This window comes from Simochromis diagramma, unplaced genomic scaffold (genome assembly GCF_900408965.1).
Source record: "Simochromis diagramma unplaced genomic scaffold, fSimDia1.1 OVJJ01000361.1, whole genome shotgun sequence".
NCBI lineage: Eukaryota > Metazoa > Chordata > Actinopteri > Cichliformes > Cichlidae > Simochromis > Simochromis diagramma.
In genome coordinates, this window is record NW_024386860.1 from 6,603,036 (window position 1) to 6,630,805 (window position 27,770).

Sequence of the window (27,770 nt, forward strand, 5' to 3'; positions counted from 1 at the left end):
CTGGCTCTCACTCCCTCATTTCACACAGGTGCTTTTGTAATCCACGCACACTCAGACAGTCGGAGAACACACTGTCTCTTCTCTCTATTTACGAGCATTTCATTTGTGAGTGTTTGTGTCTTCGTCGTTTGCACATGTGCTGTGTGCGTACATGCATGTGACTGTGTTGGGTGTGTACGTGTCCCCCCCTCTCTTCTTGCGTGCCTAACTGGCTCTGACACATCTGTGGCTTTTCCAGGCGAATAAGGGCCGGTGCCAAACTGCCAAGAAATCAATGCAACAGACTCCACTCTCCTCCTCTTCCTTCATCTTCCTCCCTCTCGCTGCTCCCCGAGTCTGCCCCCCTCTTTCTCTCTGTCTCTGTCCGTCTCTGTCTTTGCTCTCGCCTTTCTTTTTTTTTTTTTTTTTTTTTTTTTCCTCCTCCTTTCTTGCTCCGAGCCCTTATTAAAAATGGAGCGAGTGTGTGCTGCATATTTAAAATGGTCATGGATGGATTTAAACGGCTGATGGTATTTAGTGTCTCCTCAGGGAGCTGCTATGAGCCCTTAAGCTGACTCCTCTGACTGGAGCCTGACTGACTGGTGAGCACACACTAAACCTCTAATAATGACTTGTGTACACACAGTCAGCCCTGCACACGCAACCACGCACACACCGGCAGGCTCACACGTGCTCCCATTATAGCACACCCTTCCTAGTATTGAAAAGGACGCTGGTCACGTCTGTTCTGCATGGAGTAGGTGCATTTGCAGAGTGCATGCAGTAGTATGTGTGTGCGCAGGCTCAGCGGTCAATAACTCATTAGTTTGGCTTCTTTGATGTGGCCCTGTGTAAATGTTTTAACTGTATTTGAAGACACTCTTAAGAGTTTACAAGCATGTCTAAATGTGTGTGTAAAATCTGTGTGTGTGTGTGTGTGTGTGTGTGTGTGTGTGTGTGTCTTGACAGCCAGAGCTGATGTCACACTGAGCCTCTTCAGGTCGAGCAGCAAGTGTTTCTGTCATGTTGTCTTTCATGCTAGCTTGAATTTGGGCTCCAATCTGCTCCTAAGTGTCCTTCACTGAAACACTATTGATTACCCCCACGCGTGCTCAAACAGCGAACATAAATTCTGCTGATGTGAAACACACAAACACGCGGATCAACAGACACCCCCACAGAGAAGGGGAGGGGGGGAGCAGGAGCATCTTAACAGGCGACATTCTGCGATGGGGGAGTTTTACACGCGTATGAATATTCAGACAAAAGAGCATTTCCAGTAACTAACCTGTGCCTGCAACCATTCTGGATTTGGAACGATGAGCTCAGCATCATAGTCTTCTGTGTGTTCAGTGCGTGGCAGATGAGAATGGTTTATTCATTACCGATGCTGCGAGGGGTTTTTTGTTTTTGTTTTTTATGTTTTTTAATAGTGGCTACTCGGTGTAATGTTGTTTGATGTATGTAGAGCCGTTTGTATCTTTCATCCATGACATGTGAGGGTTAAAGCGTGTCTGTAATGTAAATGTTTTGATCTCTGCTCATGCATTAGAGAGTGCATCAATTTAGATGTTGGCTGTTGGCACTTGTTTGTCTTGTCTTTTTCCCCCCCCTCATACAGAGCTTTGACACGTGTGCCTCCCAGCATGCTTGCCTACGTTTATTTGTATTTGCATGTTAAAAGATGCAGGGCAGTGAATTACAGCTGTGCTGCTGTGCGACTTACTATTGACTGAGCTCTAAACACTAGACACAGTGATGATGACCTTTGAGGATTCTCCCAGCAGTGGCAGAAATCAAAGGAGGTACACATTTCTGGTTTCCAGTCACAGTTTATTTTCACAGATTTACACAGAAGCTTAGACTTTCTTGGAAGTGCATGGATGCACCGAGTGAGCGTGTGTGCGCACGTAGGCTTTGTGCCAGAATATTTGTTGCGTCCTTTTTACCATGCATAAATCAGTAGCACTCTATGCCAAACAGCCAATCAACCACATTTAAACACTAATGAAACCATTCTTTATTGCCAAATTGAACTGTGAATGTTTTCTTCTCCACCTTCCATCTCTTCTGTGTTCTATTGTTTCTGTGTCCACTGGCTCCCAGTGGCAATGCATAACTGAATGGCAAAGTGGGGAAACGTCTTTCTTAATGAGCATTTGAATTCGGGTTCGTCGAGAGCGCCGTTTTTGTGTGTCTCGACACCTTGCATTGTTGTGGTTTCTCTCCAGGGGCGCTGGATGAAGAGGAAAGTGAATGAATGTGGAGAGCACGCAGAACCATTATGGCTCTGTGTGTCATTAATCAGTAGCTGATGAGAGGCCGTTTGAGGGAGAGATGGAGCCTATTACTGCTATGGCACTCTCAGGACTGTGCGCGAGGCTCTTTTAGGCTGCCTATTTTGCGGTCAACAATACACCAGGTACAAACACTGTAAACAACACTCGAAAGGAAATCATTATTCCAGCCCAAAAGAAAAAAAAAATACAACAAATTCTGCAAAGGGATCATTACTTTTCTATGTTATCAAGCTGAAAAGAGGAGAACGTTTGGAACTTTTCTTGTTCCACGCATATTTTCTTTTTCCTCCTACACGTTCTCAGCAACTGCTTCTCCACCCTCCAGATTGAATCTTCTATTCTCTCAGAGCTCTGTGTTTTTTCCTATATGTTCTACACTCTCCTCCCTCCTTCTCCATCTCTGTCTCTTCTTCTCTGAGCATTGTTTCCTTTCTGGGAGTCTGTGTGAGGAACTTGGTAGGAGGGCGACATGAAGCGCACTCGCTTGTGAGTCAGCGAGAGTTGAGAGAATTGAACGAACTGACTCTCCCAATACTTTAGAGAGAGATGGAGGGAAAGGAGCAGTAGCCAAGTCCTCGACGTTACATTCCCCCTTGTTATATGTTCCACTTTTGCACAGCGGGCTGCTGAATGGATTGCAGTACACAGAGGCTATTACAGTGAAGCATCCTGGCTGCAGGGGAGAAATCTAAGAGGATAGTTTGAGGTTTTATGTGTGGCTGAGTGGGGTGGGTAATGAGGTGAGAGTCCCTTCTAGCCAGAGGTTAGCAGTGGTTACGAGGGCAGGTAAACATACCAGCTGCTTCTGACTGCCTGGCCTCAAGGCCACGGTGACACTGGTGGAGGAAGTGAGAGTGGGGTTTGGAGGGTGGAGAGCAGAAAAAGCAGGCCAGGAAGATGGATGGGAAGCCTAAAGGCATCGTGAGGCAAACTAGGTGGCTGGATATTCTCAGATTGCAACATTTACTGTAAGTTACAGTATATTCTCAGGCTTGATGGGTTCCCTTCCAGGCGTCTGTTTCTATCACAGCTGTTGCTTATGTCCCCTTCTCTTTGTAATATATAATATTATGTAATGTAAGAGGTAGTTAATATCCTGGTTGCGTTCACATTCAGGAAACGCACATTTTTGTGTGTCACATTTAATAAAAATGCAGGAAACCTGCAGCTGTTTATTTAGTCTCACTTTCAGGAATATTTGGACTTTTTTTTTTTTTTTTTTTTTTTTGGTCAAATATGTTTATTTGCTTCCTTGCTGCAAATTAAACATCAGGATCAAACAGATTTCAAGAATCTGTGCCAAGCCTGGAGCTGCAGGGACAGGATGTGATGTGCTTAGCTTAGCGTAGAAAGGGGAGAATTAACCTGAACAGTCCTCCTACTAGCAAAACCGGTAGGACATATAACATGCTCAAGCTGTGCCAGTCGCTACAAATGTTAGTTTGTTTTGATTTTTCATGCAACGCTGAAGCATTTCTCGAAGTCTCATCATCGGGTATTGAACAGAAGTGTCGGTCAGTATGTGTAGGCGACTGTGTTTATTTGTTAACGAAGAATAAATATAAATTAGGCGCAGCCTTCCAGACTAATTTGCATCTGTTGTCCCTGGTTTTTAAATTAAAATTGGATGTCTTGTTTTAATGGTATTTGTTTTCTTAGTTATCTTTTTAAAGTGGGCATACAGGTGTGTGTGTACACCACCCCTTTATTGCTCAAGTGTTGTCACAGTGTTGCCACTGGACAAGGGTAAAGATTGGCCTCAGTTCACATAAACTCACCATTGTTGTGGTCTCATAGGCAGATATGTATGTGGATGTATATGAGTAGCTGCTTTCCCCTCTGCATCCGATGCTCCTGATCGCTCATTAAAGTGTCAGGTATCACTATGGTTTGCTATCAAAAAAAAAAAGAAAAGCCCTGACTGTTTCTAAAAGTACTTTTCTACCATTTTTCTTTTGTGCCACCTAGCGCTGTTCATAGTAATTAGTAAGTCTTCAGAGGTGTAATCAGATTCTTTTTTTAACCTTCAGACGGAGATGATTTCATGCTTCCTCCGGTCTTTATGCTAATCGCTACCCAGCTCTACAAGTAACACGCAGACATGACAGTGGTATTGATCTACTCATCTTAACATCAGCCAGAAAGCAAAAACTGATTAAACCGTTCCTTTAAAGTGAATATCAGAAGGCCAGTTTAGTGATTGTGGTCACTTGTGTTCCTTTTTGTTGTATAAATATATCTTTTTTTTCCCTCTTCTGATGTGATGCAGAATGTAAATGCTGAGATGTAATCTGAGTTACAGCAGATATCATGATATCATTATAATTGCGCTGCAAAACTTCTAATGAAAGTGCAAGCGCTAAAACTAATGGTATGTTAAATATCCAACATGTAGAATTTTAATAGGGCCACTTTGTTTTTGAGACAGTAGTGTAATGTATCATAATTGCTTTAATGTGTTGGATTTTTGAGAGTGCTAAAATCTACAAAATTATGTGCTCCAATCGACGTAATGGCAAACTGACCTGTGCTTTTAGAGCACTTGTTACTCTTCTGTTAAGTATCTGCTTGCTGTTTCCAGCTCTACCTTTTACCTCCCACCTTTTCTGTGTGTGTATATGTGTATGAGCGAGAGAGAGAGAGAGAGAGAGAGAGAGCGCGTGTGTGTGTGTGCAGGAGAAACAGTGTTTGTAGTACAACATATCATTCATGTTCTGAGTGGACAGCAACATTTGGCTAATGCAGCCCTGCTTTCTCTGCTGGCTGGAGTCGACCACCTCGGTGCCAGCGCAAAGTGGACTGTAAATATTGACGGGGAGATGGCAAGAGTAGAGCGGCGACCTTGTCAGGAAGAGAAGCAAGCAAGGAAGGAGAGGCAGAGGGAATGATTGAGGCGCGGGAAGAAAGCGAGCGGGGTGGAGAGAGAGGGAGCGACAGAAAGAAGAGATGGAGATGCCTTCTCCCAAGGCAACCGAGTGTGCTTTGATGCACTGTGGCAGGGAACACACTGTGTCCCCAGAGAGGGAGAGCATCTCTCTCTCACACACACACAAAACACACACACACACACCATGCAGAGTTATCACATTAACCACAACACAGCTTTTTAAAATGTCAAAATGCACAGGCACACTTAGAAGACGCTTACACATACACACAAACACAATGTGTACACTTAATGTACGTCAGTGACGTGAATTTAATCCTCAGACAGTCTAAATGCGCAAGGTTGAGCTCTGGGAATCACGGGAGATTAGAAATGACCAGCATTACTGATTTGCCCAATCCAAAAACCCCTGGCAACAGCATCGCAGACGCGCACGCACACACAGACAGACACACACACACATAAAATTCAGTCAGCGTTTCCTTCAGTCAAATCAGTAAAGTCTGTCCTCCCTGAGCCATTCGGCTGGTTGTGTTGTCCGAACAAGCACAATCAATTTGATGTGATTTGTTTTGTGTTGAAATGACTTGTAATGGCATCATGAGTGCAGTGAATAGCAAATGACAGTGATGGTGATTGTGGTGGTGGGTGTAGTAGGTCTTCAACTGCTGGAAAATTCATGTCAGAGGTAGCTGCAACACTCAACACTGTAGCACTTGCATTGATTGTGAATAATTTAAGTGCGTGTGTGCAGGTCTAAGTGGGTGTGCGCGTTTGTGTGTGTGCTCAGGCCTGCAGCTCATGCATGTGCCCTTTTAGCATAGCCACTAGCTGTACTTTATTCTCCACCTTTGTTGTTTCACCTCTTTGCCTCATTCTGCTCCTGCCCCTCCTCCTCCTCTTCTTGTCTTCATCTCCCTCAATTCTGCAGTTATCTGTGCACCTGATCGTTAGGTTACTGTATTACCAAGTGTATACACAGATCAGGCTGAATGAACGCCCGATAGATGGATAGGGTGTGTGTTTTACCAAGTTACCCCAGAATCTAAAGGGTAGGATTTCACTTTTCTCTTAGTGAGCAATGAGATTACATGCACTGTTCTTTATCTTAATCTCTTTCAGAGGCCATCCATTCATTCCATCCTAATCTCATCTCCAGGCTCTCTGCTCTGACCGTGGTAGCCTTGTGTTTTTCTGTGCCTGCTGGGACTATAGCCCTGTGTCTCATCTGAGTTCAAAAGGGTCGAATTTCAGCCGATACCCGTTTGTCTCATTACGCTGAAACTTTGCATTAAGGGCAAGCTTTTTCCTGAAACTTAAGTTTCCACTGACATCTTAAAAACAACAAAGGCGAACTTGCAGAAAAGAGAATTCTAAATCAAATGTTTTCTCCTTCAAAGGCATTAATGGTGGCGCGGTGATCAAACGCTGAGAATTTATATAATTAAATAGACATTTTTCACTTTGCTAAAAAAGCATGCTGCTGTTTGACTTGAAATATTGGAGAGGGTAAAAGCGGGGGGAAGATGATGCACAGTGAAAATTCACAAGCGGGACAATCCCGCAGCATTACTGCCACATGGCCAAGGCTACGTCAAGCTGAGCCAACAGGCAGCCTCGGGCTTTGGATATTTTGGTCAACTGTCTCTTTTTTGTTTCTTGTTTTCTTTTTAAAGGCAAGCCAACCCATTAGGAATGAATCTGATCATTAGCTACACTAGGATTGTTTTTCTAGTGACAAATCTGTTAAGCCAAAACCAACTGTATTTTTATCTAAATCGTTTCTTCAGTGGATATGAAGGATTTCAAGGTTGGTTAGCAGGCACTCAGTGAAGTAAAACTTGTGTAGGTGTGTGTTTGGTGTGCCTGTGTTGCACAGATTCTCTGAACAGGTCAGGGAGGGTAATAAAAACAGGCTTATCTCTACTCGTTAGGCACAGGAGATAAGAGATGCAGAGGGAGACGCTGCAGATTTGTGCTGTCGTAATACAGGGCCAGACGAGCGAATCCCAAATTGCGCCGCCAATGGAGCAGGATGACAGGAAAGGGGGGATGATGGGAGTGAAGGATGGATGGAAGGAGAGGAGGCATAGATAAATGCAACAAAAGCCCAGCCTGTGTGGGGAAGTGGAGGATAGGCCAGCATGTTAACCTTAATCCCTTCAGGGAGAGGCGTAAACACACAGGAAGAGAACAAGGGATTGAGTGGAAAAGAGAGGGATGTGAGATCTTTGTCTTCCTGCTCTCCCCTTTATCCCCTCTGTGTGTGATCAGCCAGTTGCAGGCAGCAGTCGGGAAATCCCTCTGTACTTATCTGAAGCCAGCCTCTTAATCACAGCCCTCATCTCACTTGGCTCTTCCTGCTCCCTCTTTCTCTTTTCCTTTTTATTCCCCTCTCCTCACCTTCTCACTGTCATTCTCCCATACTCCACTTTTTGGACTCCGCCATCTCTCCTTGACACATCTCTCACTGAATCCTCTTTTGCTGACAACTCTCTCCACATTTCAGCTTTCCAGACAGTGACTCACTTGGACTAAGTTTTTAAGGAGAGCTGATCTGCCTCCCTGAATTTTTTGTCGCACACACTCCAAAGCATTTTAAAACGGAAATGAGAAAAGAACAAAGGTGGAGCTGGACAAAAATCAAATCTAGCCACTAGCTGCAGAGCTGCAGCTGGGACTCATCCATGCATCCTAAAGCTCAAGAGATTCTGGTGGTATTTTCAACTTGCTGAAGTAGGTCTGCAGTAATTTCAGGCAGCTCCAGCGAACCATCCAGCCACATCTCCTCTTCCGTCACTCCTACTCCTCCCCCTCCTCCCGTGTGCCCAGTGGGAGAGTGGTGGTCTATGGTTGAGTGGCTGGCCAGGCAGGCATCTGTGAGCAATGGAGGGCTCACATATAGGAAAGGGATAGATGTCTATACGACTGGATGGTCCCTGAATTGATCCGCTCACAGGAATGGAGCTGACCTTTAACTGAGTTTGCATCTCCCTCAACAAAACAAACAAAAAAAAAAACACCACATGGTTTGTTGGATGAGCTCTTCTCTGCCTCGGGGCTCCTCTCCACTCAAATTAATTTGATCATATTTTGTGCGCGCTGGGTTTTTGTGTCTAATTTTATTTTAAAATATGTATGTTGATGTGTTTCTGTGTACGTGTGTGATGTTTGTTTGGAAAGAAAAGCGAGGGGGGCCAAAGGGCACATGGCAGACCAGCGTCTCAATGTAAATACATCATCCTGAGTGACAAGAATGCAACACAGGATGTCAACTGTTTCTTAAAACAATGCCTTGTGTCGGTACAGTTTTGTGTGCATGGGCGTGCGCCCTATTTGTGTGGGTAATAGCTTGTCTGGTTGGATGTCCTTGGCGAAGAACTGCACAGATTTAAACAGGGCCAGCAGAAGTACGGTGTATATGTGCACACACACACACACACACACTCTCTCTGACGTTCTTGCTGTCTCTGTCTGCAATATTTCATTAGCGCAAGACATGGATGGTGTCCAGGGCCAACACAGAGGGCACGCTCTCAAGTCAACTCATTCACACACAAACACTGCACCTCAATCCTTACAATTGGCCTTTTCCTGCAGCTTTTTCGCCTCCATCTAAGGTTATCTGAAAGGAAGGAACAGGCTCCTACCTGAAACCTGCTGAGTAAAAATGGCATTGGTGGGATAATGACGCCTGTGAGATAACGCAAGGCAAAGCAGAAAGAGGCGGCTCTATAGAGGTTTGAAGGAGCGGAGGAAAAAAATATCCCAGCAGCCAAAAATGTGGAGGGAGGTGTGACAAAAAACCCCAGATACGGCAGTGGAATGAGGAAGGACTAATACAAAATACTGGGAAGACGAGGCAGGTTTCAGGTTTTAAATGATTAGATGAGTCTGTGCTTTGGCGTTACAGAGACACAGCACCACCATGTGGCAGTTTGAATGCACTGCGTCGAGGTGATTTTATGCAATTAGCTGAGATGTTTCCTGCAAAGATGTCAGCTGCAGCAGCTGAACCCCGGTAAGACCTGAATGCCTGCCAGTATGCCACATCCAGTCCCCATCTGTGTTGTCTGAGATTTCATCAAGGCTCCCTTCGTCTTTTTATTGTTCTGCGCAAATCATTTCTCCTTTCCCATTAAATGGGAAATATTCCCACTGACTTTGAAAGTGTCACAGTACAATGTTCCCTTTCTCCTTTGTTCAGCCCTCATAAAATGAAAAAAAATTGAAGTAATTATTTAGCATTGTTAATTTTACTGGTATAAAATCTGTTATATGGCTGAGCTAAAGCAAAAGTATGTTTTACAAGCTTGGGACACTTTTAAGATTCCGAGTATTGCATGAATAATTAGGTTTAATTTCCCGCAGCCTGCCCTAAATTGTCTCTCCAGCATAGTAGCTCATTGTTCTTTTCTCTGTATTACAGAAGAACCATTTTTTGTGTGAATTTGAGTAATAAATACAAAAATTGAAATATTTCTTTTCAGTGCATTTTAAGGTACAGGGATGAATAGACTTCTTAATGCTTGTAGGGAATGAAACACGTTTCCCTCTTCATGTGTGAGCACCGTGGAAGTTTGTGTCCCCTCCAGAAGGAGAACAACTACTTTAGATGCATTGAGGCCACCACATGTTGGTTTTGCTCCCAAGATGTGAGGAGTAGGAGTCTTTGCTCCAGAAGTAATTACAAACAATAGAAAACTTTGTACCCAGCAGAATAAACCCAAACAACATAATTAACTGATTTTATTTATTATTTCGTTAGAACCCGTTTGTTTCATCTTTAAAGGGCTTGCTGCACTTACTGATTGCTGTGCTTTGGATACTGCAGGTCCAGCGCTCATATTTAATTTGACACTGTAAAGTATGCTATCCGTTTAAAAGAGAAAGACGCGCCAAAAGCAGGACTGCAAACTGTGTTGATGGCGCGCTGATTTATTTCTTTTAATAAATGACAGCCTATTAAATGTTCACCACAATTAAAGAGTATTAAGAGGGGAGGAAACCCAAAGAACGTGTGGGGTCAGTGATTTTTCAGATGATGAGCTCAGCTGTGTAATGAATAACAGGACGAGACATGATTATCTGGTCACATTTGTACGCGTGAAAGAATGAGGAATTATTTGACGAGGTATTCAAAGTAGACTATTGTTAGAAGTGAATCGTAATTAGAGGGCTAACACCGTTCAATCATGACCCTTCCAATTATTAAGACTAGAGTTTGTTCTCATCAAATGAGCTTCAGATCCTCTTTGCCCTTTACCACCTCCTCATTAGCATAATCCCCTGGGAATGCGAGGGATAATGAGCTGGGCTGCACCTTCAGTAAACACGCGCTGCGTGTGCGCACTTCGTGGTTCATGCTCAGCGTGGTCATGGTTCATTAGAGGAACCTCTGCACGACTCCGCTGGTTCGACTTAATCAGCCATGTGACACTCTAATCAAGACCCCGTCTGTACTTTACAGTGTTACATCTAGACACAGACACACACGCATCTCTAAACTCTTCTTCGCTGATTAGTCTCTCCGTCTCTTTTTTTTTTTGTTTTTGTTTTTGTTTTTAATTATAAAGCCACTCTTAGTGATCGGGTTGACAATGTGAAATAACTTCATTTATCTTACTTACAGCCTTGTAGTACACGAGTTCTAATTAGTGTTAATGTTAAGTCAGTTGTTCCCAAACTGAGAGGTGGGACTCGTTGAAAACAAATAGGAGGAGAAATATTAGAGTGGGGGGAGCGCACAGATCGTTGCACAAAAACATTTCTGGCCTTTTTAAAAAAAAAAAGAAAAGAAAAAAAAAGAAAAAAAAAAGTTTATTTGTCAGGGACCATGAACAAAAACATTAATCTCAGAGGAGAAGGGATGCATTGTGCCGGATTTAGCTACCAGCTAATTTCCATCTGCAAGTCTCAAAGTCTCCAGGCAGGTAGACACGATGCTAAATCTGAAATACAAATCATATCCAAGGTACTAGATACAAATAGCGTGATATGATGAAGCATCCGCACGCAGCTCAACAACCCCCTGGCCCTACTCCCATCCCACAAACACACATCATACAACACTCACACATATATCCAACACCCAGACTAACCCATCAGTGTACATGCATATTATAACAATCAAGCTGCTATAGAGGTTTTAAAAACGCTTCATCTAATCAATGTTGAGTCTTTGACGCTTATTTTCAGCCTTGAATAAATTACAGGGTCACTGACTTTACTATTCCCGCCGCTCTTAGCTGCTTCCCGTAGCCAATGCCTTCTTCTCACATCTATTTATTGGCTCTGAGCAGCTGCCAGACAGCAAGTGAGAACACCAGGAGGTTACCATCCCAGAAACAGAACAACACAAGTATAATGACAATTGTTGGTTTTTCTTTTTTCAGTTTGAACGACTTGTTCTCTTTCATTTTAATCTAAAACACCCCTTAACCTCCATTTTTCCATATTTGTATGCATGCTCCTGCAGTAGGCATATCCTCTTAAATGAGTCTAGAAGCTTAAATAATAGTTTTATGGTGGCTGAGGTTTGGGTAGGTTTAGATCTTTCTCCTTTGCTCCTATCATGATTTCTATGGCTGCTCATGTGCTTTGTTACTTTAGCATAAACGCATGTTGTGCTGAGACAATTGTTTTGATATTTCACAATATTTTGAAAATTGAAAGTTAACTGTGGGTCATAATTTTTTTTTGTTGTTGTTGTAGTAGTTGTAGTAATAGCAATCTCAAAATAAAATATGAGAGCCACAGGTGCTGATTGGTTGATTTTTTTTTTTTTTTTTTTTTTTTTTGTTTGTTTGTTTGTTTTCTATGAGAGTGTAGCCATAGCACCCTCCAAAAGTATGACAAGAGCAAGACCAATTAATCTGTTTTTGCTGTGCTCACAACAACTCCATCAAGCCTATGACCCACAGACACTGATTATGCCTTTCAAGGGGATTTTTCAGTAGTGCAGTAGTTGTCTGTTTTGCAGTATTTCTCCCTTTATTCTTCCCTTCAGGGCGTGAAATATGTATTCGGTTGGTTTTAAGATCTGGTGATTGACTTGTCTTGTCTTAAACCTTTAATTTGTTAGCCCTAATGAAGTTTTGAGTTGAGGCGGCAGCATGTTTTGGATCACTGTCTCGCTGCAAAATAAAGTTTCTCCTGATTCATTTGGATGCATTTCTCTGTAAACTGACAGACAAAATGACAAATGTAAACTTTTACATTTATTCTGCTGCTACCATCATCAATACAAATGATTGAGCCTCTTCCGGAGGCTGTTGCATTTAATGGTGGTGGAAAAAGATTCCAGATGGAGACTTGTGGGTATGCAGGGATTTTATGAAACCAACTCTTTATTGAAGGCAATCTGAATCAACAGAAAACACTGGAAACTAAGGAAACTACAGAAATCATAATGCTAGGCTACAGGGAACTATTGGAAACCAAGGACCACAGAAAAAAAGGTAAAAGAAACAGGTGCTGTGACAAAAGGCTACAGAGAGGAATGGGTTATAAACACACACGAGGTAAAGTAAATGTGATGTGATGGTAAAGTAACCATCACATCACATACAGCGGAAATTTACTGGGGAAAATACAACTACAAGGCTGCCAAAATAAAATGGGGAAATAAGTAAATGGGGACTATATATAAATATACGGGTCGCAGTGAGGACGCAGAGAGGAACATAAACTCAGTATTAACTGTAAGAACAGCACAAAGTACGATTAAAATAATCTAGGAACATTAACCACTTCTAAACGGAAAACAAATAAAGAAATGGTAAAACTCAACATGGTGGGTGAACGGCCATAATCGAAGCGAGGCCAAGCCATGGTTCAACTTCCACCATGCTTCTCAGATGAGCTTGTATGTATGAGCAGATCCCTTTGACCTTTCCATCGCTTTGGTAGAGGTTAATCATTGTCTCATCGGTCCATAGAAGCTTTGTTGCAGAATTATTGTGACTCATCTCTGTACCTTCTTTACAAATTCCAGTTTTGCTTTCCACTTTCTTTAATCTTGATGAGTGTTTTGCACTGCTGACCTCAGAGTCTCCTTCACACAGCAGATTGTGATATTTCCATCCCTGCTTGCTGCAGGTTGTTCACAATGTTATGGACTGAGTGGAGTGTTTTTCTGCCATTACTTGTTGTTTTTTCTTGAATTACTGGTTTTCTCAGCTCCAGAATGACCAACTTGACTGGCTTTACTATTCCAATACTTTTTTGTGAGGTGGTGGGGTGTATTTGTGTGTGTGTGTTTGTGCTATGTTAAGCTATCAAGTTGCTTTCATTGTCTTAATAGTCATTCAAAAATCATGGAGTGCTAATCTAACACAAAGCCAGAGATTTACTCCTCGTTTTTCTCTTGTAAAATTCTTTACCTGTTTTGTTCAGTTTACAAGCTATTTAAAGGGGCAGTGAGCCCAAATATCAAACCCATCTATATTATTTTGGACAGTCTGGAAAATATCAGCGATAAAAATGTCTGCCTTCTCTTAAATATAACGGAAATAAATAGCACTCACCTTGCAGTACTCAAATGTGGAAAAACTCAGCTGCCGTGTCTCTCTATACAAATCATGACCTGCAGTTTCACGCAGGAACTATTTTTATTGTATCAAACCCCCTTAACCTCATCACTGTGCAGAATAAAGCACTCATCTAGTCATTAGGAGAGGTTCGTGTTCAACACAGCGTGACAAGATGTAAACACTGATGCTGTCTGCCCCCCTTCAACTGGGCTGTAATGCTAGTTAGCTGCACACTTCTTTTGATTACTGGATGTAGACTAGAGGTAGAAAATAGTTTGTGCATAAAAAAAGACCACAAAAGATTCTTTAAGTAAATGCTGCTGATTTCTGGAAAGAGACACTGCTGCTGAATTTCACTAGGAGCAATTTGTGGACCCCATAACAAAGTGGTTTTATTTTATTTTATTTCTTTAAGAATAGAAATGTTTTTGTTTTTTTGCACACACAAGAGGGCAATTAGCAAAAACAAAAAGATGCTAGATGGATAAATAGGAATATAGTCTACTGGGAAAATGTGCAAATTTGATTTGGGGGTGAACAATCTCAATCTCTGGTGCAACTGTTAGAAGGCGGCATTATTGAGAGAAAGAGGGCGTTCATGCCATCTGTAGTCTGGTCTAATCGTATTTGACATATTAATAATATTTTTCCAGAGACCCGTCTTCCAGAGAAGGGGCCTACTACAGGGATCATCATTGGATCCATCATAGGGGTCATTATACTCATAGCCATCATTGGAACTGTCATTGCCCTGTACCGCAAACGCAAAGCCAAAGTACTTGGAGAGTAAGTATCTCTGTGAGTGACTGAGTTTCACTTCAGTTCACTGTTGCTGATTTCAATGAGTGTTTGCTCTTTTTTTTTCTTTTTTTTTTGTTATTTGCAAATGATTCCATTAGATGAAATGCCATGCAGCGTGTCTCATGCTTTTGTGAGTCATTAAATGTGTGAATTGTGTGTTTTTGTGCAGTCGTCCACCAAAGTACAAGCCCCCTCCCCCAAATAAGACATTTAATTCCACCAACTCTGCTAACATGGTGAGTCGCTAATTGAAAAGTCCTTGGAAGGACAAAAGTATCACTATCCTGACATCTGTCAGGTCACTCGGCACATATCACAACTAACAGTTTTGTTCTCGTGCTGTATAATGATTGTTTAATTGTGTGTCGACAGCTGCTGAACTCAAGCAATGCCCCAGTGGTCCAAAACGACTTCCACTCCACCCAGAGTCAAGAACCAGTCACGGTAAGGATGCATGCTGAGTACATATGTGAAAATGACACTTAAATGCATATTTTTCGAGATCCTATCAAAACAGAATCTCCTCAAAGTACTCTCTTTTTCCAGCATCTGTTTTTGTTTTGTTTTGTTTTGTTTTTTTACCAAATGTTCAGGACCATTTTAGATAATTGGCTACATAAATCCCAGTTTGATCTCAGGAGCAGTAAAACGAATGCATACATTCTTTAACACGGTTGCAGTAAAACCACTGCATTTGAAAAGCAGATGATAAACAGCCTGAGATGTCCCAAGAAAAATATGTGCAATGTATTTAGTGTACTCAGTCATTGCATGCACATTGTACTTTACAACAATCAAACAGCAATTGTATTTTTTCTTTGTAAAACTTATTGCACTTTGAAATAAATAGTGTAAGGTACAAACCCCTTAGTGATGTTATTGTGCAGATTAACTGCATTATTATAGCTAAGTGCTTAAAATCATCAGCAGATAACAAAAATGATATAAATATTAATAAATCAATAATGATATTTTAAAATGATCATTTTTATGATTCTGAAAAATGTCATTTCACAAAATTAGTATGTTTATTTTCGATATTTCCAATATATTTTGGTTATTTTCCCCTTTGTAAAACAGTTATCTGGCACAAGATTAGATTTAGATTCTTGTGCAGCTCCGATAATTAATCTGTAATAGTTCACAGGGCTGCACATGAGCAGCCTGTTTAATTCACTGATTTTATTTCTGTTTAAATATTCTGACTTCCTGGGCTCCCCACCCCACCCTTCCTACCCCTGCTTTGTTTTTGCTTCCTTCTGTGCCACCCTAAAAATCCTGTATATGCCTCTGATACTTGTGATAAGCTTTTGGTCCCCAGTTATTATTAACTAGAAGACTAAAGGTGAAACACTTGCTATGCTGGTTTTGATCAATGCCATAAAAACCTGTTATTTTTATTGTTGCTGGTGATAGTCTGGTTTACTGAAAAGTATTTATTATCTGAAAGAACTGAAAGAAATCTCATTGATGATGCTACCTGAGTCTAACTTAATGTTTCATCTTTTTTAGAAGGTGATGATAGAAACCACCTCCTATTTCACTAATACAAATACATACTCTGTAAACTCTCGTAATTCGTAGTTGTATGATATGCTTATCTTTCCTTATTGTTGGCAGGACCTGGATGCCTACCAAGATGAGGATGACTATTATGACAACGGTGGTTTAAACAACAGAATGCATTACGTGTCCGGTGCCCCCTCTGGCTGGGATGATCCAGGGAATAATGAGGTCCTTCCTCCTTATCTGCATGTAGACGTTGACCGCCAGGACTACCACCCCGTCCCCAACATCAGCCGTGGTGAAAGCTTCGTGTCGTCTGCCATGTTTGTGTGAGGGCTGTCAAAAGCCACAGAAAGTTGCTAATGTGTGTAAATATGAGCGTATGCGAATGATTGAATGAATGAATTCATATTTCTGTAGGTACGTGAGAATGTGAACATTTGATGCTTTAATTGTGAATTTTCAGGTTACAGGTAGTCTTTATTGTGAAGCAATCACGTCCAGCCTTGTGTTGCTGGTTGCAAACGTCCATCAACTTGAGCCAGCAAGACACAAACTGTCGCCAGTGCACACAGCTGTAGAGCACAGCTGCAGGAATGTAATGAGATTTTTATTCTTAAACTGTACATAAAGCAAACGCTGTTGTTGTTTTTTCATATTCAGCTTATGAACACTGTTGAAAGGAGCAGATGTTGATACTGAATCTGTTTGCATTGCTGTCATACATATTTTACTGAGGCGGCATGGTTAAAAGAAGCACAGTATGTGGGTTTTTACGCGATACCTCTGTTTAGTCTTATGTCTCACGTTGTTGGTTTCAGTCTCAATAAAACAGGCGCCCCGCGGAGAAGCAATTAGCGGCAGTTAATCAGGTGGTGCTTAGAAGACACCAGCAGACCGTGACGACATTAGGTTTTAAACTGCAGTCAGTGGGGGTTTACTGCTGCTGCAGCACTTTATGTTTTGATTTAAATATTTTCTTTTTACCGACTTTTTTCTTTCTTATTTTTTGTGCATCTGGATTTTGCCTTTCTTTTGCAAATGTAATGTCATTCATCTCCTTTGGAATCAAACTGAGAGTGATCCTTTCTTTTCTTTCTTTTTTTTTTTTTAAAAGTGGATCCATCCCTCAATATTTAAACCATAGCTTTTCTCAGCACTGGCAGTGCAATATGAGGGATATTTCTTACTAAAAAATTAAGAACCAAAAATGCATTTTGTACCTGTAATATAAACTAGCATGCTGAATTTGGTTGAGGGCAAATCTGGATTATGTCTATGAAGTCTACATTGTTTATCTCTTTAGTGGATGATTAAATTATGAAGTTGAAACAGAGGTTTGCACAGAGCCTGTTTGTATTCTCATATCGCCGTCCATTATCAGGCTCAAGGGTTAAAAAGGTCAATTGTGCTTAGTCAGAATATGTGTCTTTGTGTTGGTGCCAACCAGGGGTTTATTTTATTTAACAGACTTTTGTTAAAATTGAAGTACTTTCTGAAAAAACGTTGGCTTAAATCTGTTTTACTCCTTCTTGTATTGTATTATCTCAGTCATTCTGACTGTTTTTCCATTTAATAAAGTAAACTGTAAACTCTGATCTTATTAAAAAACATAAATTTGACTTTGTGGTGTTGGTCTTCATTGCAAACAATTCATTCTATTGCCCTCAGTTGTTATTCCTCCATTTCACCAGATGGGGGCAGTGTGGACTGAAAATCCCTGAGTGTTTAGCACAGCAGAGGGAGTCTTGATTCCCACCTGCTAATGTGTAATCCAAATAATACAGATATTGTACTGGGGAGTGCTTCACCTTTGATTGAATACTGTCACTTTGTAGCATTTACGAGTGAATGATGGGTGGAGTGTGGGGCAAACTGAAGCTGCAATACCAGCAGATTTCCATTTAAGGACTGCAGCAAGCTCTAGCTCACCTGATACGGTGGTAGGCACACTCTGTGCTTTCCCCCCCCCCTCTTGTCTGACTCATCTCTTTCTATCTCCAGCTGTATTCCCTCCAATCCTGTATTTAAACTCTACGTGCACTGTTACCTAAGAGCATCGTTTTTGGATCCGCATGGTTCACTTGCAGCACTGTGACTACACCAAAACGGGCCAAATATGTGTTCCAACTGACTATAAGGATTACATGCATCACTTTCGTGCACCACTGACTCATATGTATAAACTACTTGTGTCTTGCAGCTTATCTGTATTAATTGGCACGGTGTGCAGCAGTGTCCTGACTGAGCGGGTCTGCTGCAGATTAGCCTGAGGTGCTGCAGATGAAGGTGAGGCCTGACTAGCAGCTCACCATGACTCTGCAATCTGTTCCCTGCCTGAAATTCTGATCACACAGGTACATGGTGATTCTAGGAAGTACTCGGTGTGTAATGGGATTACTCCCGACATAATATATTCTGTTTCGGAGGGCCATTCAAAACTTAACGTCAAGGTCAGCTCACTCTGCAGAAGCAGTGAAAGCTCAAGTGGTACCTGGGATTTTATTGTGTGCTGAACAACAAAAATGTTGAGTGCCTTCTTATTTTAACTGAGCTGCAGTACCTTATGGTGACTTTGCAGCGTGCATTATATATTATATAAACATCTGAATCAATAGATATGATGGGAATTGAACAGTTGGAGTCCTTTGTAATGGCTTTGCATGTATCGATTAAGCGAGTTACTCTACGTTCCCACCATACTGTCAACTGTGTACATGATATGGAATTACATGTGTGATACCAGGATTTAATTTGAAGCTCAAATAGTCAAATTTACCGCAGTGAGCAAAGTTTGGAAGTTAAACAGTTTTCTGTAAACTAGCAGTGATCTGATAACTAGACTTCGTGAACTGGCATTTAGGTAATGAGTGAAGAAGGCAGAGAATAAACCTTCCATGCCTTCAGTGCTGCTAAGCTGGTTAAAAATAGAGGCAGAAGAGAGGGATTGAGAGAATCGGGGTGGACAGAGAAGATGGGGGGGGGGGGGGGGGGGGGGGGAGGAGACTACTAATTTGACTCCCAGTAAAGTAGGTAAGCAGGGAATTACCGGGTGACCTTGGCTGCGAAGTAAAGCAAATGTGTGGCAAGATGTTAAAGGCTCAGAAAGAAACTCACTTCATGCAGCTACAGTGATCCTGAGTGCTCTTTGCAAGCCACCAGCTGCCTCATCCGATGGACAAACACTGCCTGGGCTCATCATGTGCATGACAATGATGAGCATGTTTGGTTGCATGCTGATAGCTTGGTTGGTGAGTAAAGACACATTTATAAGTACAGGCCTGACAGGGATTACTCACAGAACATCTTGAAGGATCTTGAGTATCTATTTTAGGAGTGCAGATTAAAGCTAGCAGTAGCATTTAAGCAACAGACTGAAAGGAAAAGATCATAAAAGAGGAAAGAGATTTGATTTAGTCCTGCTACTTAGAACTGAACCTTAAAGCACCTACAGGAGAATGAAATGAAATGAGCTCCCCATCTCCATGTGCACAGGATCTGTGCTCATATGTTATCAACAGTAAAAACTAAAGGCCATGTGAGCAAGTTTTTCAAGTACATTATACTTGAAAAGTCCTGTCTTTTCAAAAGAAAACTTCCAGGAATTATCTTGAGAAGCCTACAACCCCCCCCCCCAAAATTCCTCATCTGTTCCCATTTCTCTCTCCAGCTTTCACTCTTATATTTTTCCCCATTCTAAACGCCTTCACTTCTCAATTCTGTAAACACCAGGCCAGAAGAACACGATGTCTGAGGAGAGAGCAAGAGGGCGAGGGAGGATTCAACACCGGCCCCGTGGTGAGTGACACTGTCGAGACGCCTGCGCAAAAGGGAAGGCATGTGAGTCAAGAGGGGAGTGGAAAGAGGGAGAAAGTGATAGAGAGGGTGATGTAGATAAGGGGCACAGGCCGTGAAAGAGAAAGAGGAGCTTTGGAGGATTAACGGGGGAGCTGAATTTGGAGGGCAGACGAGGCCAGCAGACAGCAGCTGGGGGAGGCCTGGATCACATCAGATTGGTTCAAATTTTAACTTTGTTTCGCAGATGGGCTTCCTTTGAACCCACAGACAGGGTTATTGAAATGGTTTAGTTACTTGCTTTACTATTAAAAAAACGTATGTGAATCTGTGAACGTTCAAGAAAAAAAATGACCAGTGACAGATTGTTCTTGAAGAAAATGTATTAACCTTAAAAGACATTTAATGCAGGGTCAAGTGAGACTATAAATAATTCCCCAAAGATTGCAGGTGCTGCAGTGTCGAGTGACCAGATTATCTGATTGGCTGGTTGTTGCTGTTCCACACATGCTTTGTATCAGGAAAAACAAAAGCCTTCTGAATGTAACAACTGGAGGCTGTTATTTTTGCTTTAATCTTCCTGTAAGGCTACAAAAGATTGTCACAGATTTTAACCAATTATTGTGGACAAATTAATTAATGGCAACAATGTTATCACAACATCTGTATTGTCTTTATAGGCAAATGAGCTGTCAGCATGCATGGCTGTCCAAAAAGCATGAAAAAGAACAACTAGTCAGATATTTACAATAATATATGATATGTGCATTAAGACAATATGCACGTGTGTATTACCATCATTTATAAATATCGTATAGTAACACTGGTCCTGGACCAGTCTACATAGTGACATGAATCACTGTTCAGCTTATATTGTGATAGGAGAAAACAGGAAAGCTGGATATATAATAAGATAATAAAAATAATGCTGGATGTAGTAAATATGATACAAATTAAAACCCATATATGCAAATTCATATTTAATCTTTTTTATTTATTTTATCTGCCAGGAGGTTCAATAAACACTTCATTTTTCAAAACAAATAAAAAAAAAATAGAAAATTATGGAAATTATTTCATGCTTCGGGCTTAGAGACCTAGAAAAACCAAACAATGTTCTTCCAAATGAAAGTATCTGTATTTAGAAAAGCTTACTGTGCTCGCCGTGGCAGTAACATGTCAGCAACACTTGAAAGAAACAATAAAACACTGTATGAATATGTGTGAGTGGAGGAGTGTATCTCGTACAGAGAAAAATAGTAGCAGTAACCTCGATATTGTACATTGGGTGAATAGCCTCTCTGTGTGCAATATGTGCAACTGTGTTTCCTGGGGAAGTCCTGATCTCTAACGGTTAAACAGTGGTTCCCTGCACTCTGTACTTACTGAATGTCTCCCTTTAACTGTCACCACATTTTTTCATTTAAATAGGTGGGATGTCCAACATGCCCTTTAAATATCTCCCCGAGTGAGCTCAAATCTCCCTGCTTCTCTTATGCTTTTCCATGAATGATGTTATCATGTCATAAGTACTTACTCAGTTATTATCAGCAATGAGCTGTTGACAGGATGTCATCCAGCCTCTGCTAAAATATTTAGTATGTGAGAGTGATGCAGAGAGAAGTGGCTGTTACACTACACATTCATCTGAGCCTCACTGCTGATCTGTAGCTCTGTCCTCATGACACGTCTTTCCCCTCCTTTCATATTTTGTCTTTTTATTGCTCTTTTATCTATGTATCTATTTATTTTTTCCTTGTGTTAACTGAAGAAATATTCATTTTCAACAAGCCTAGCAACACAAGAGTCCTCCTCTTATGCAGGTGATATTATGTTGAGTCCCAGCTCTGGTCCAATCAAACAGGGGCGGGTTTCCTCTCTCCAATCGCAGCCGTTCAGCCTGCACTGCAGCTGCAGGCAGGGACGGTGGGTGTGCACGGACGTGCTTGTTCTCTTTATCTAAAGCAGGTGCTCCACCTGGATAAGATGAGGGCGAGAGACAGAGCAGAGAGAGAGAAAAGTCACGTTTTATTGGCTTTATTCGATATAGAAGGAAGTCCTTTGGCATATCTGAATATGTTACGAGAGCAGAAATAAGCTTCACTCAGCAGGATGAGATGAGAAAGGCCTTCAGCCTTTAGGTTAAAACTATAACTAAAAGTGTCAATCACAAGTGATGATGCCAGGAACACTGCTGACATTTAATGATTTATGGTTAATCAGATGATTCTCCATGAATGACAAGTTAGATGTGGAAAAAATGTTATAAGTTGCTGCATAAATTAAACAATGGATCACTTGTATCCAGACGCTCTCTGTAAAGGCTTCGTAAGTAGTAACTAATAGCTTTAATAATGCTTACTAGATAATGCGCTCCTCTTTAAGGATTGAGGTTCTTTCCTTACATCAGGAATTAATATCTACAACAAAGCATCTTCTACAGGAACAGTGTTTGTCACAGCCTTTGTGTAACTGACGTGTTGAGGTTTGTCATTCTTTAGATTTTCCAAAGTTTTATTTGCTAATACAATGTTTATTAATGGCATTAATTATGGGGTTTCCATTTACCACATAAATGTATGCAGACTCTGGGAAGTGCCCTTTATTCTGTGTTATATAACTCCCTCTGCTGTGTAATATTTTTCTAAAATGTCCTCAAGTCTTCAGTAACAAATGCTAGAAATAAATCTCCAGTAAGAAATTCTAAAAAAGGCTCTGCAGCAAAGCTCAAGCTTATTTGAAAAACTAGCGCTTGTGTCATAAAGCAATTAAAGGTTTTGAAGCGCGCGACTCAAATGTTGTTGTTATCAGAGAAAATGTGAATCATCAGTATACATGAATATACTGTCATGAAATACTTTATGGAGGGTTCTTATCAGAAAAATGACACTTATAAATTGTTTGCAGCGACAACTTTAAGTGTGAAGTTGAATTTGATCCTTTCCTGTGCTCTACCTAACCTTCATAATGGTTTTATAGTTTTTTACTGACATCTTTAGCCCCCAATTTTTTCCTTTCAAGCCACCTGCTTGACACCCGCCAGGTCACTGGTAACCTCAACTTGGCTTAAAGGTACGGTTAGGTTTTGGTTAACTCTGTTTGCTGAATTTGTTTTAGAGGTGGCTTTATAAAGTTTCTGAAAATGTTTCGATTTAGCATGAGGTTCAACAAAACTGCCCAGTGGAGTGCTTTAGCGCAGGAGCAGGATGCCATCTACCAATTCAGCGGCTGGTTGTACGATTCCTGGGTGTTTTAGTCTGCATGCCAAAATATCCCTCTCGATCTGTTCATGTTCAGCTGAGTTAATAAACTCCACTAAACTAAACAAGAATCTGCCCATAGCTCAGACAGGTAAGCAATGATGGGCAGATGATTGGCAGATGTTCAGAGCTTAAGGTCCTTGTGCTTCTTGCATACAAACAACAGCTTGTCATTATGGTAAGTTGCAGTGAATTGGGCTATCACAGCACTTAAGTGCTTCTTTGCATAGTCTAGATTATCTGAGGCTTGATTAAACATACTCATTAAACCATTCATGAGCTCTCATTGTCTCCATCTAAATTTTTAATGTGTCTGTAGTTTATTAAGACATCTTTCAATTTATTATCTTTTTAAATCATCAAGACAAAAGCTCCTTGAAGCACACAAAAACAAAGCTTGTACTTAGACATAAATAAGAGTTGGCTGTTTAAATAAAATGAACCCACAATAATTTGGCCTTTCAGTTATGAGTATTATTTACAATAGAGCTACTCCTGCACTGAGACACACTGGCTCTCTAATCAGCCTGGGTTACGCTTTGCTTCACTCTATGTTTGACAGAGTGAACGAGTAAAACCAGCCAGTGAAGTCAACACAGCGCAGTGCCAGATGTTTTATTCCCCCGTGATGGCACAACATTTGAACAACTGAGTGCCTCTTGGGTTCTCATCCAGACTCCCTCCCCTTTATCATTCCTAATTTCATTCAATCCAAAATCACATTTCTGGGCAGTCGCGCAACCTTGTCTTCCCATACACATACACACAGACGCACTAATACATTCAAATGGCTGCCAGGGAAATACTTGAATAATGACACATGAATGGCTAAACCGCTCATTCAGTCAGAGGAAACAAGCCTTGATTTAGCAGCACAACATGTTAGCATGTGCGATCTGACATGACATAATCTAATGAATCATGATTTATTTGAGGGTTAGAGCTACTTACGTTAATGAGGTGTGCGTTTGTGTGTATATGTGTGTGTGTCCCTATTAGCCTGCCAGGGTGTGTCCAGATGTTCGTGTCAATTTGATCAAGCCCGCAGCCATGCCCGAAGTACTCCATAATCCTCATGGAAACAGATTACCAGGGCTTGAATTTATCAATATAATCCTCAAGCACAGTTAGCTCCAAAGAACACAAAGACATCTATCCCATTATATTCATATATTGATCTCGATCTTATCTTGCTGCAGAGATTGTTACTGGAATTTCAATGTGGGCTGTATGCCATTATCTGCTGCTGGAAGCATGTTTGACACAATGAAAATCCAACTTTATGATGCATTTTTCCCCTTTAACACATAATATTAAGAAGATGAGATTGAGAATAATAGATCCACACAAACAAAAGTACAAAAGTACTAGAATTTTAAAATCGCTGGTTCCTTGGACAGTATTGTGAAAAAGTCTTGCCCCCGTCATTTCTCTGTATCTTGCTAGGAAAATAGAAAATAAGTGTTTTATTTAAACATTTGGGTTTCTTATTATCTTCAGGAATAGCTCTCAAGCCTTCTTGAAGGACATTCAAAGCTGTTCTTTGGATCTCAGCTGCCTTTTGTTCCATTCTCTTTCAAGATGATCCCAGACTGCTTCAATAATGTTGTCATCCTGGCTCTGCAGAAGCCAATTTATGACTAATTGTTTTCCTATCCAGTTATGCTTTTAGTGCATTGGCAGTGTGTTTGGGAACATTATGTTGTTGTTTTTATGTTGAAAAATGTAGCTGTTGCCAATCAGATAATTTCCAGATAGTATTGTATGTTGTAATTTGGTCACCTTTCCATTGAGACCATTTCTGATGAGGCTTCAGTAAACTGCACTTCTCAAGTCCTGTGTCACATCTTTGCAGTGTTTTTTAATTTTATTTTTAGGTACTGGGTCTGCGACACACAACACTGGGTCACAGACCCAGTACCATGACATTGGGAGCTGTTTAGTGAAAATATTATTTTATGTCTATCAGACTGAGTTATGTTTATGATTCAAAAAAGCCTGGAGATCTATTACTCAATATAAATTTTACAAAATTTCAAGAAAGTCTGAACTTTTGCACAGTACTGTATAAAACCAAAAAATACTTTCTTCCACAAGTTTGCCTCCAAGGGCCACACTGCCCTCTGTGTCTCACCTTGGTCGTCAGTGGATGATGATGACCTCAGATTTGCCACTGTAAAATATCTGTGGAAGTTTAAATGGAAATCTGACAATCCCTTCAGCTTTGCCTGCGGGATAACGTTCCGCTTCACTTGTTTATGCTTGTGTGTGTTTGTGCGCATGTGTGCAGTTAAGTTGCCAACTGCATGTTCTCCTGCGCAATGTCATGCATAACCTTGGGAACTATCCTTCCTCTAAGCATCATGGGATGGCTCAGAGGACGGGGAATTATCCAATCAGCCGTTAGGGTCACCCCAGTCAAATGACTCTAGAGACTCGCTGCCTCCCACCCCCTACACCACCCTTTTCATCTCCTCTCTCCCCATCACATTAGTCATCGGTTCATACGCACATCCACGCAGAGTGTTTGATGTGTAAATGCGTGCCGAAGACACATACAGTATAACTAGGGCAATTAAAGTCGAGTGTAACTGACGTGTTACAGCTTAAATTAGACTCACCAAGAGCACAGCAGCAAGGGAGGAAGAAAGAAAGAGCAACGTGAAACAGAGGTGAGGATAAAGAAAAAAGAAGGAGTCTGTGGAGGACAAGACAGGTGACATTTAAGGGGAAAAGTGCAAACTTAAGCTCTTTTGCAGCATTAGCATCTGTGTTTCTGCCCAACTGAACACTCCTCCTGCCTGTAAGTGTGTTATTTAATAATTCAGGGTAAATTAACATAACCTAAACAAATTGTCCCAAAACCTGTTTCAAAACGAGTGCTATTTATAGGCATAGAAAAGTCTCAGTGGTTGGAAGACAGCTAAGCTTAAAGGCACAGCTCACCCCAAAGTTAAATATAGATGTTTTTCTTCTGGGCTGTAGTGCTCTTTATCTGTCCTGATCGTTTTGGTGTGTCGTGAATATAATGGAATTAAAGTTGTCTCGTAGCGCCAAAAGGGCCAAAAGACCCAGCAGCAGCATCCCTATTCAGAGATCATAACCTTATCAAATAAATTCAAAAATACTGTGAAGTTAGAACAATGTTTTTTAACAATCGAACCACAATCACAAAAGAAACGTTACTGTTCAGCTCAGGGGGATGTCATTAAAGTTTACATCCTATTTTCCTGTCATGAGGGTGACCTCTGTGAGCCGTGTAGTTTCGCAGGAGGCAATAGTTCCTTCATGGAACTGCACACGTCATGTGTGTTTTTGTGGGTGGAGGTGTGTGTGTGGTGGTGGGGGGATTCATGCTGTATTTTTTTTTTATCTTTGACATGTTTTTCACGCGTCTCCCATTGCCGATGAACTCCGCTGTCACTCCCTTCCCCGTTCCAGCCACAGTCAACAAATCAGCATTCACCCGGCACACGGTGTCATCCATATTGAGATTTTGAGGACTACATGGGAGCATGTTTGTGCTGCTTAAAAGCCTCTCTCTGTGGGCAAGTGCATGCACAAACAGACAAAACCGCAGTACCATAAATAAAACATCAGGAAGCCGGGGTCAGAGCACACAGTCAGCCACAACACTGCACTCCTGGACCATTTAGGGTTAAGAGCTTTAAGGTCTGGCATGCCTGTTACATTTCTATATCACACAAGCTCTTTCTTGTATATATTATGAATGCCCATTTAGCCTACACATCTTGTGTGGATGCAGACACACACACACACAACCCTACTGAGAGAACAATATCTGAGAGAGTCCGTAATGAGTACACAGCAGCCTCTTTCTGTCAAAACCATGCTCGGGATAAGGGCACAGATACACATCCAGTGGACAAGCCTAAGGGACAGAAGACACAGAAGCGCACACACAGAGATACGCACACATCTGACACACACTCACAAGACAAATGAACTTCCAAAATTAGCAAGCAGAGTGGAGATGTTTCTTTTTCTACAGTATCTTTACCTTTTTATTATATTCGTGTGTACATGTGTATGTGCGTACGAGTGTGTTCATCACTCGATTGGTCCGGTAGGCGACTGTCTGACGCGATCGGGAGCAGCAATAATGAAAACACTGCTGAGGTTGCCTAACTGGCATAGCACTCCATCACACTGACTCATTGGGAACAGCAGCACACACACACACACACACATGCTCATGATCCATGCAGAAATATGCTGACATATACAGTCCCACACGTCACTTCATACTCTCTGCTCTTGGTGCCTTTTATGCCATCTGTCTTCTACATGCACGCACGGAGACACACATGCACACGTGCAAACACTCCTTTTCTCACCCGGAACAGAATGAGGACACACACAGCCACACAAAGCAACACATCTGGTTAGACCACAGCACTGCAGTTCCTGCTGCTGACGTACCACACACGCAAGGTCTGGATGCCTTGCTGAGCGCTCTGCAAGCAAACAGCCGTTAGATCTCCGTCAACTGTTGTTAAAACCATATTCACCTCTTTATCCAGCTTCAGGCTATTTTTGTTTCCATAAACTGCATTTTTAAGGAACACTCGAATGTTTCAAAAAACACTTATCGGCTTTCATGCCAAAAGTTACACGACACCATTAAAAGCGCTCCTTGTTTGTATGGTAAATATGAAGTTAAACCAATGAGAAGTCAGCTTAGTGT

General features: G+C 41.4%; 1 protein-coding gene across 1 annotated transcript in view; it reads left to right on the top strand.

The window, feature by feature from the left end:
- Window positions 1-17,629, top strand: part of LOC120732504 (nectin-2-like) — an 85,574-nt gene extending 67,945 nt beyond the window's left edge. Inside the window, exons 7-10 of the mRNA XM_040030170.1 lie at window positions 14,354-14,486; window positions 14,671-14,737; window positions 14,874-14,945; window positions 16,122-17,629. Of these exons, the coding sequence (XP_039886104.1) occupies window positions 14,354-14,486; window positions 14,671-14,737; window positions 14,874-14,945; window positions 16,122-16,340 (491 nt within the window). The 3' untranslated portion in view covers window positions 16,341-17,629. The remainder of the gene's footprint in view (window positions 1-14,353; window positions 14,487-14,670; window positions 14,738-14,873; window positions 14,946-16,121) is intronic.
- Window positions 17,630-27,770: the final 10,141 nt, after the last annotated feature.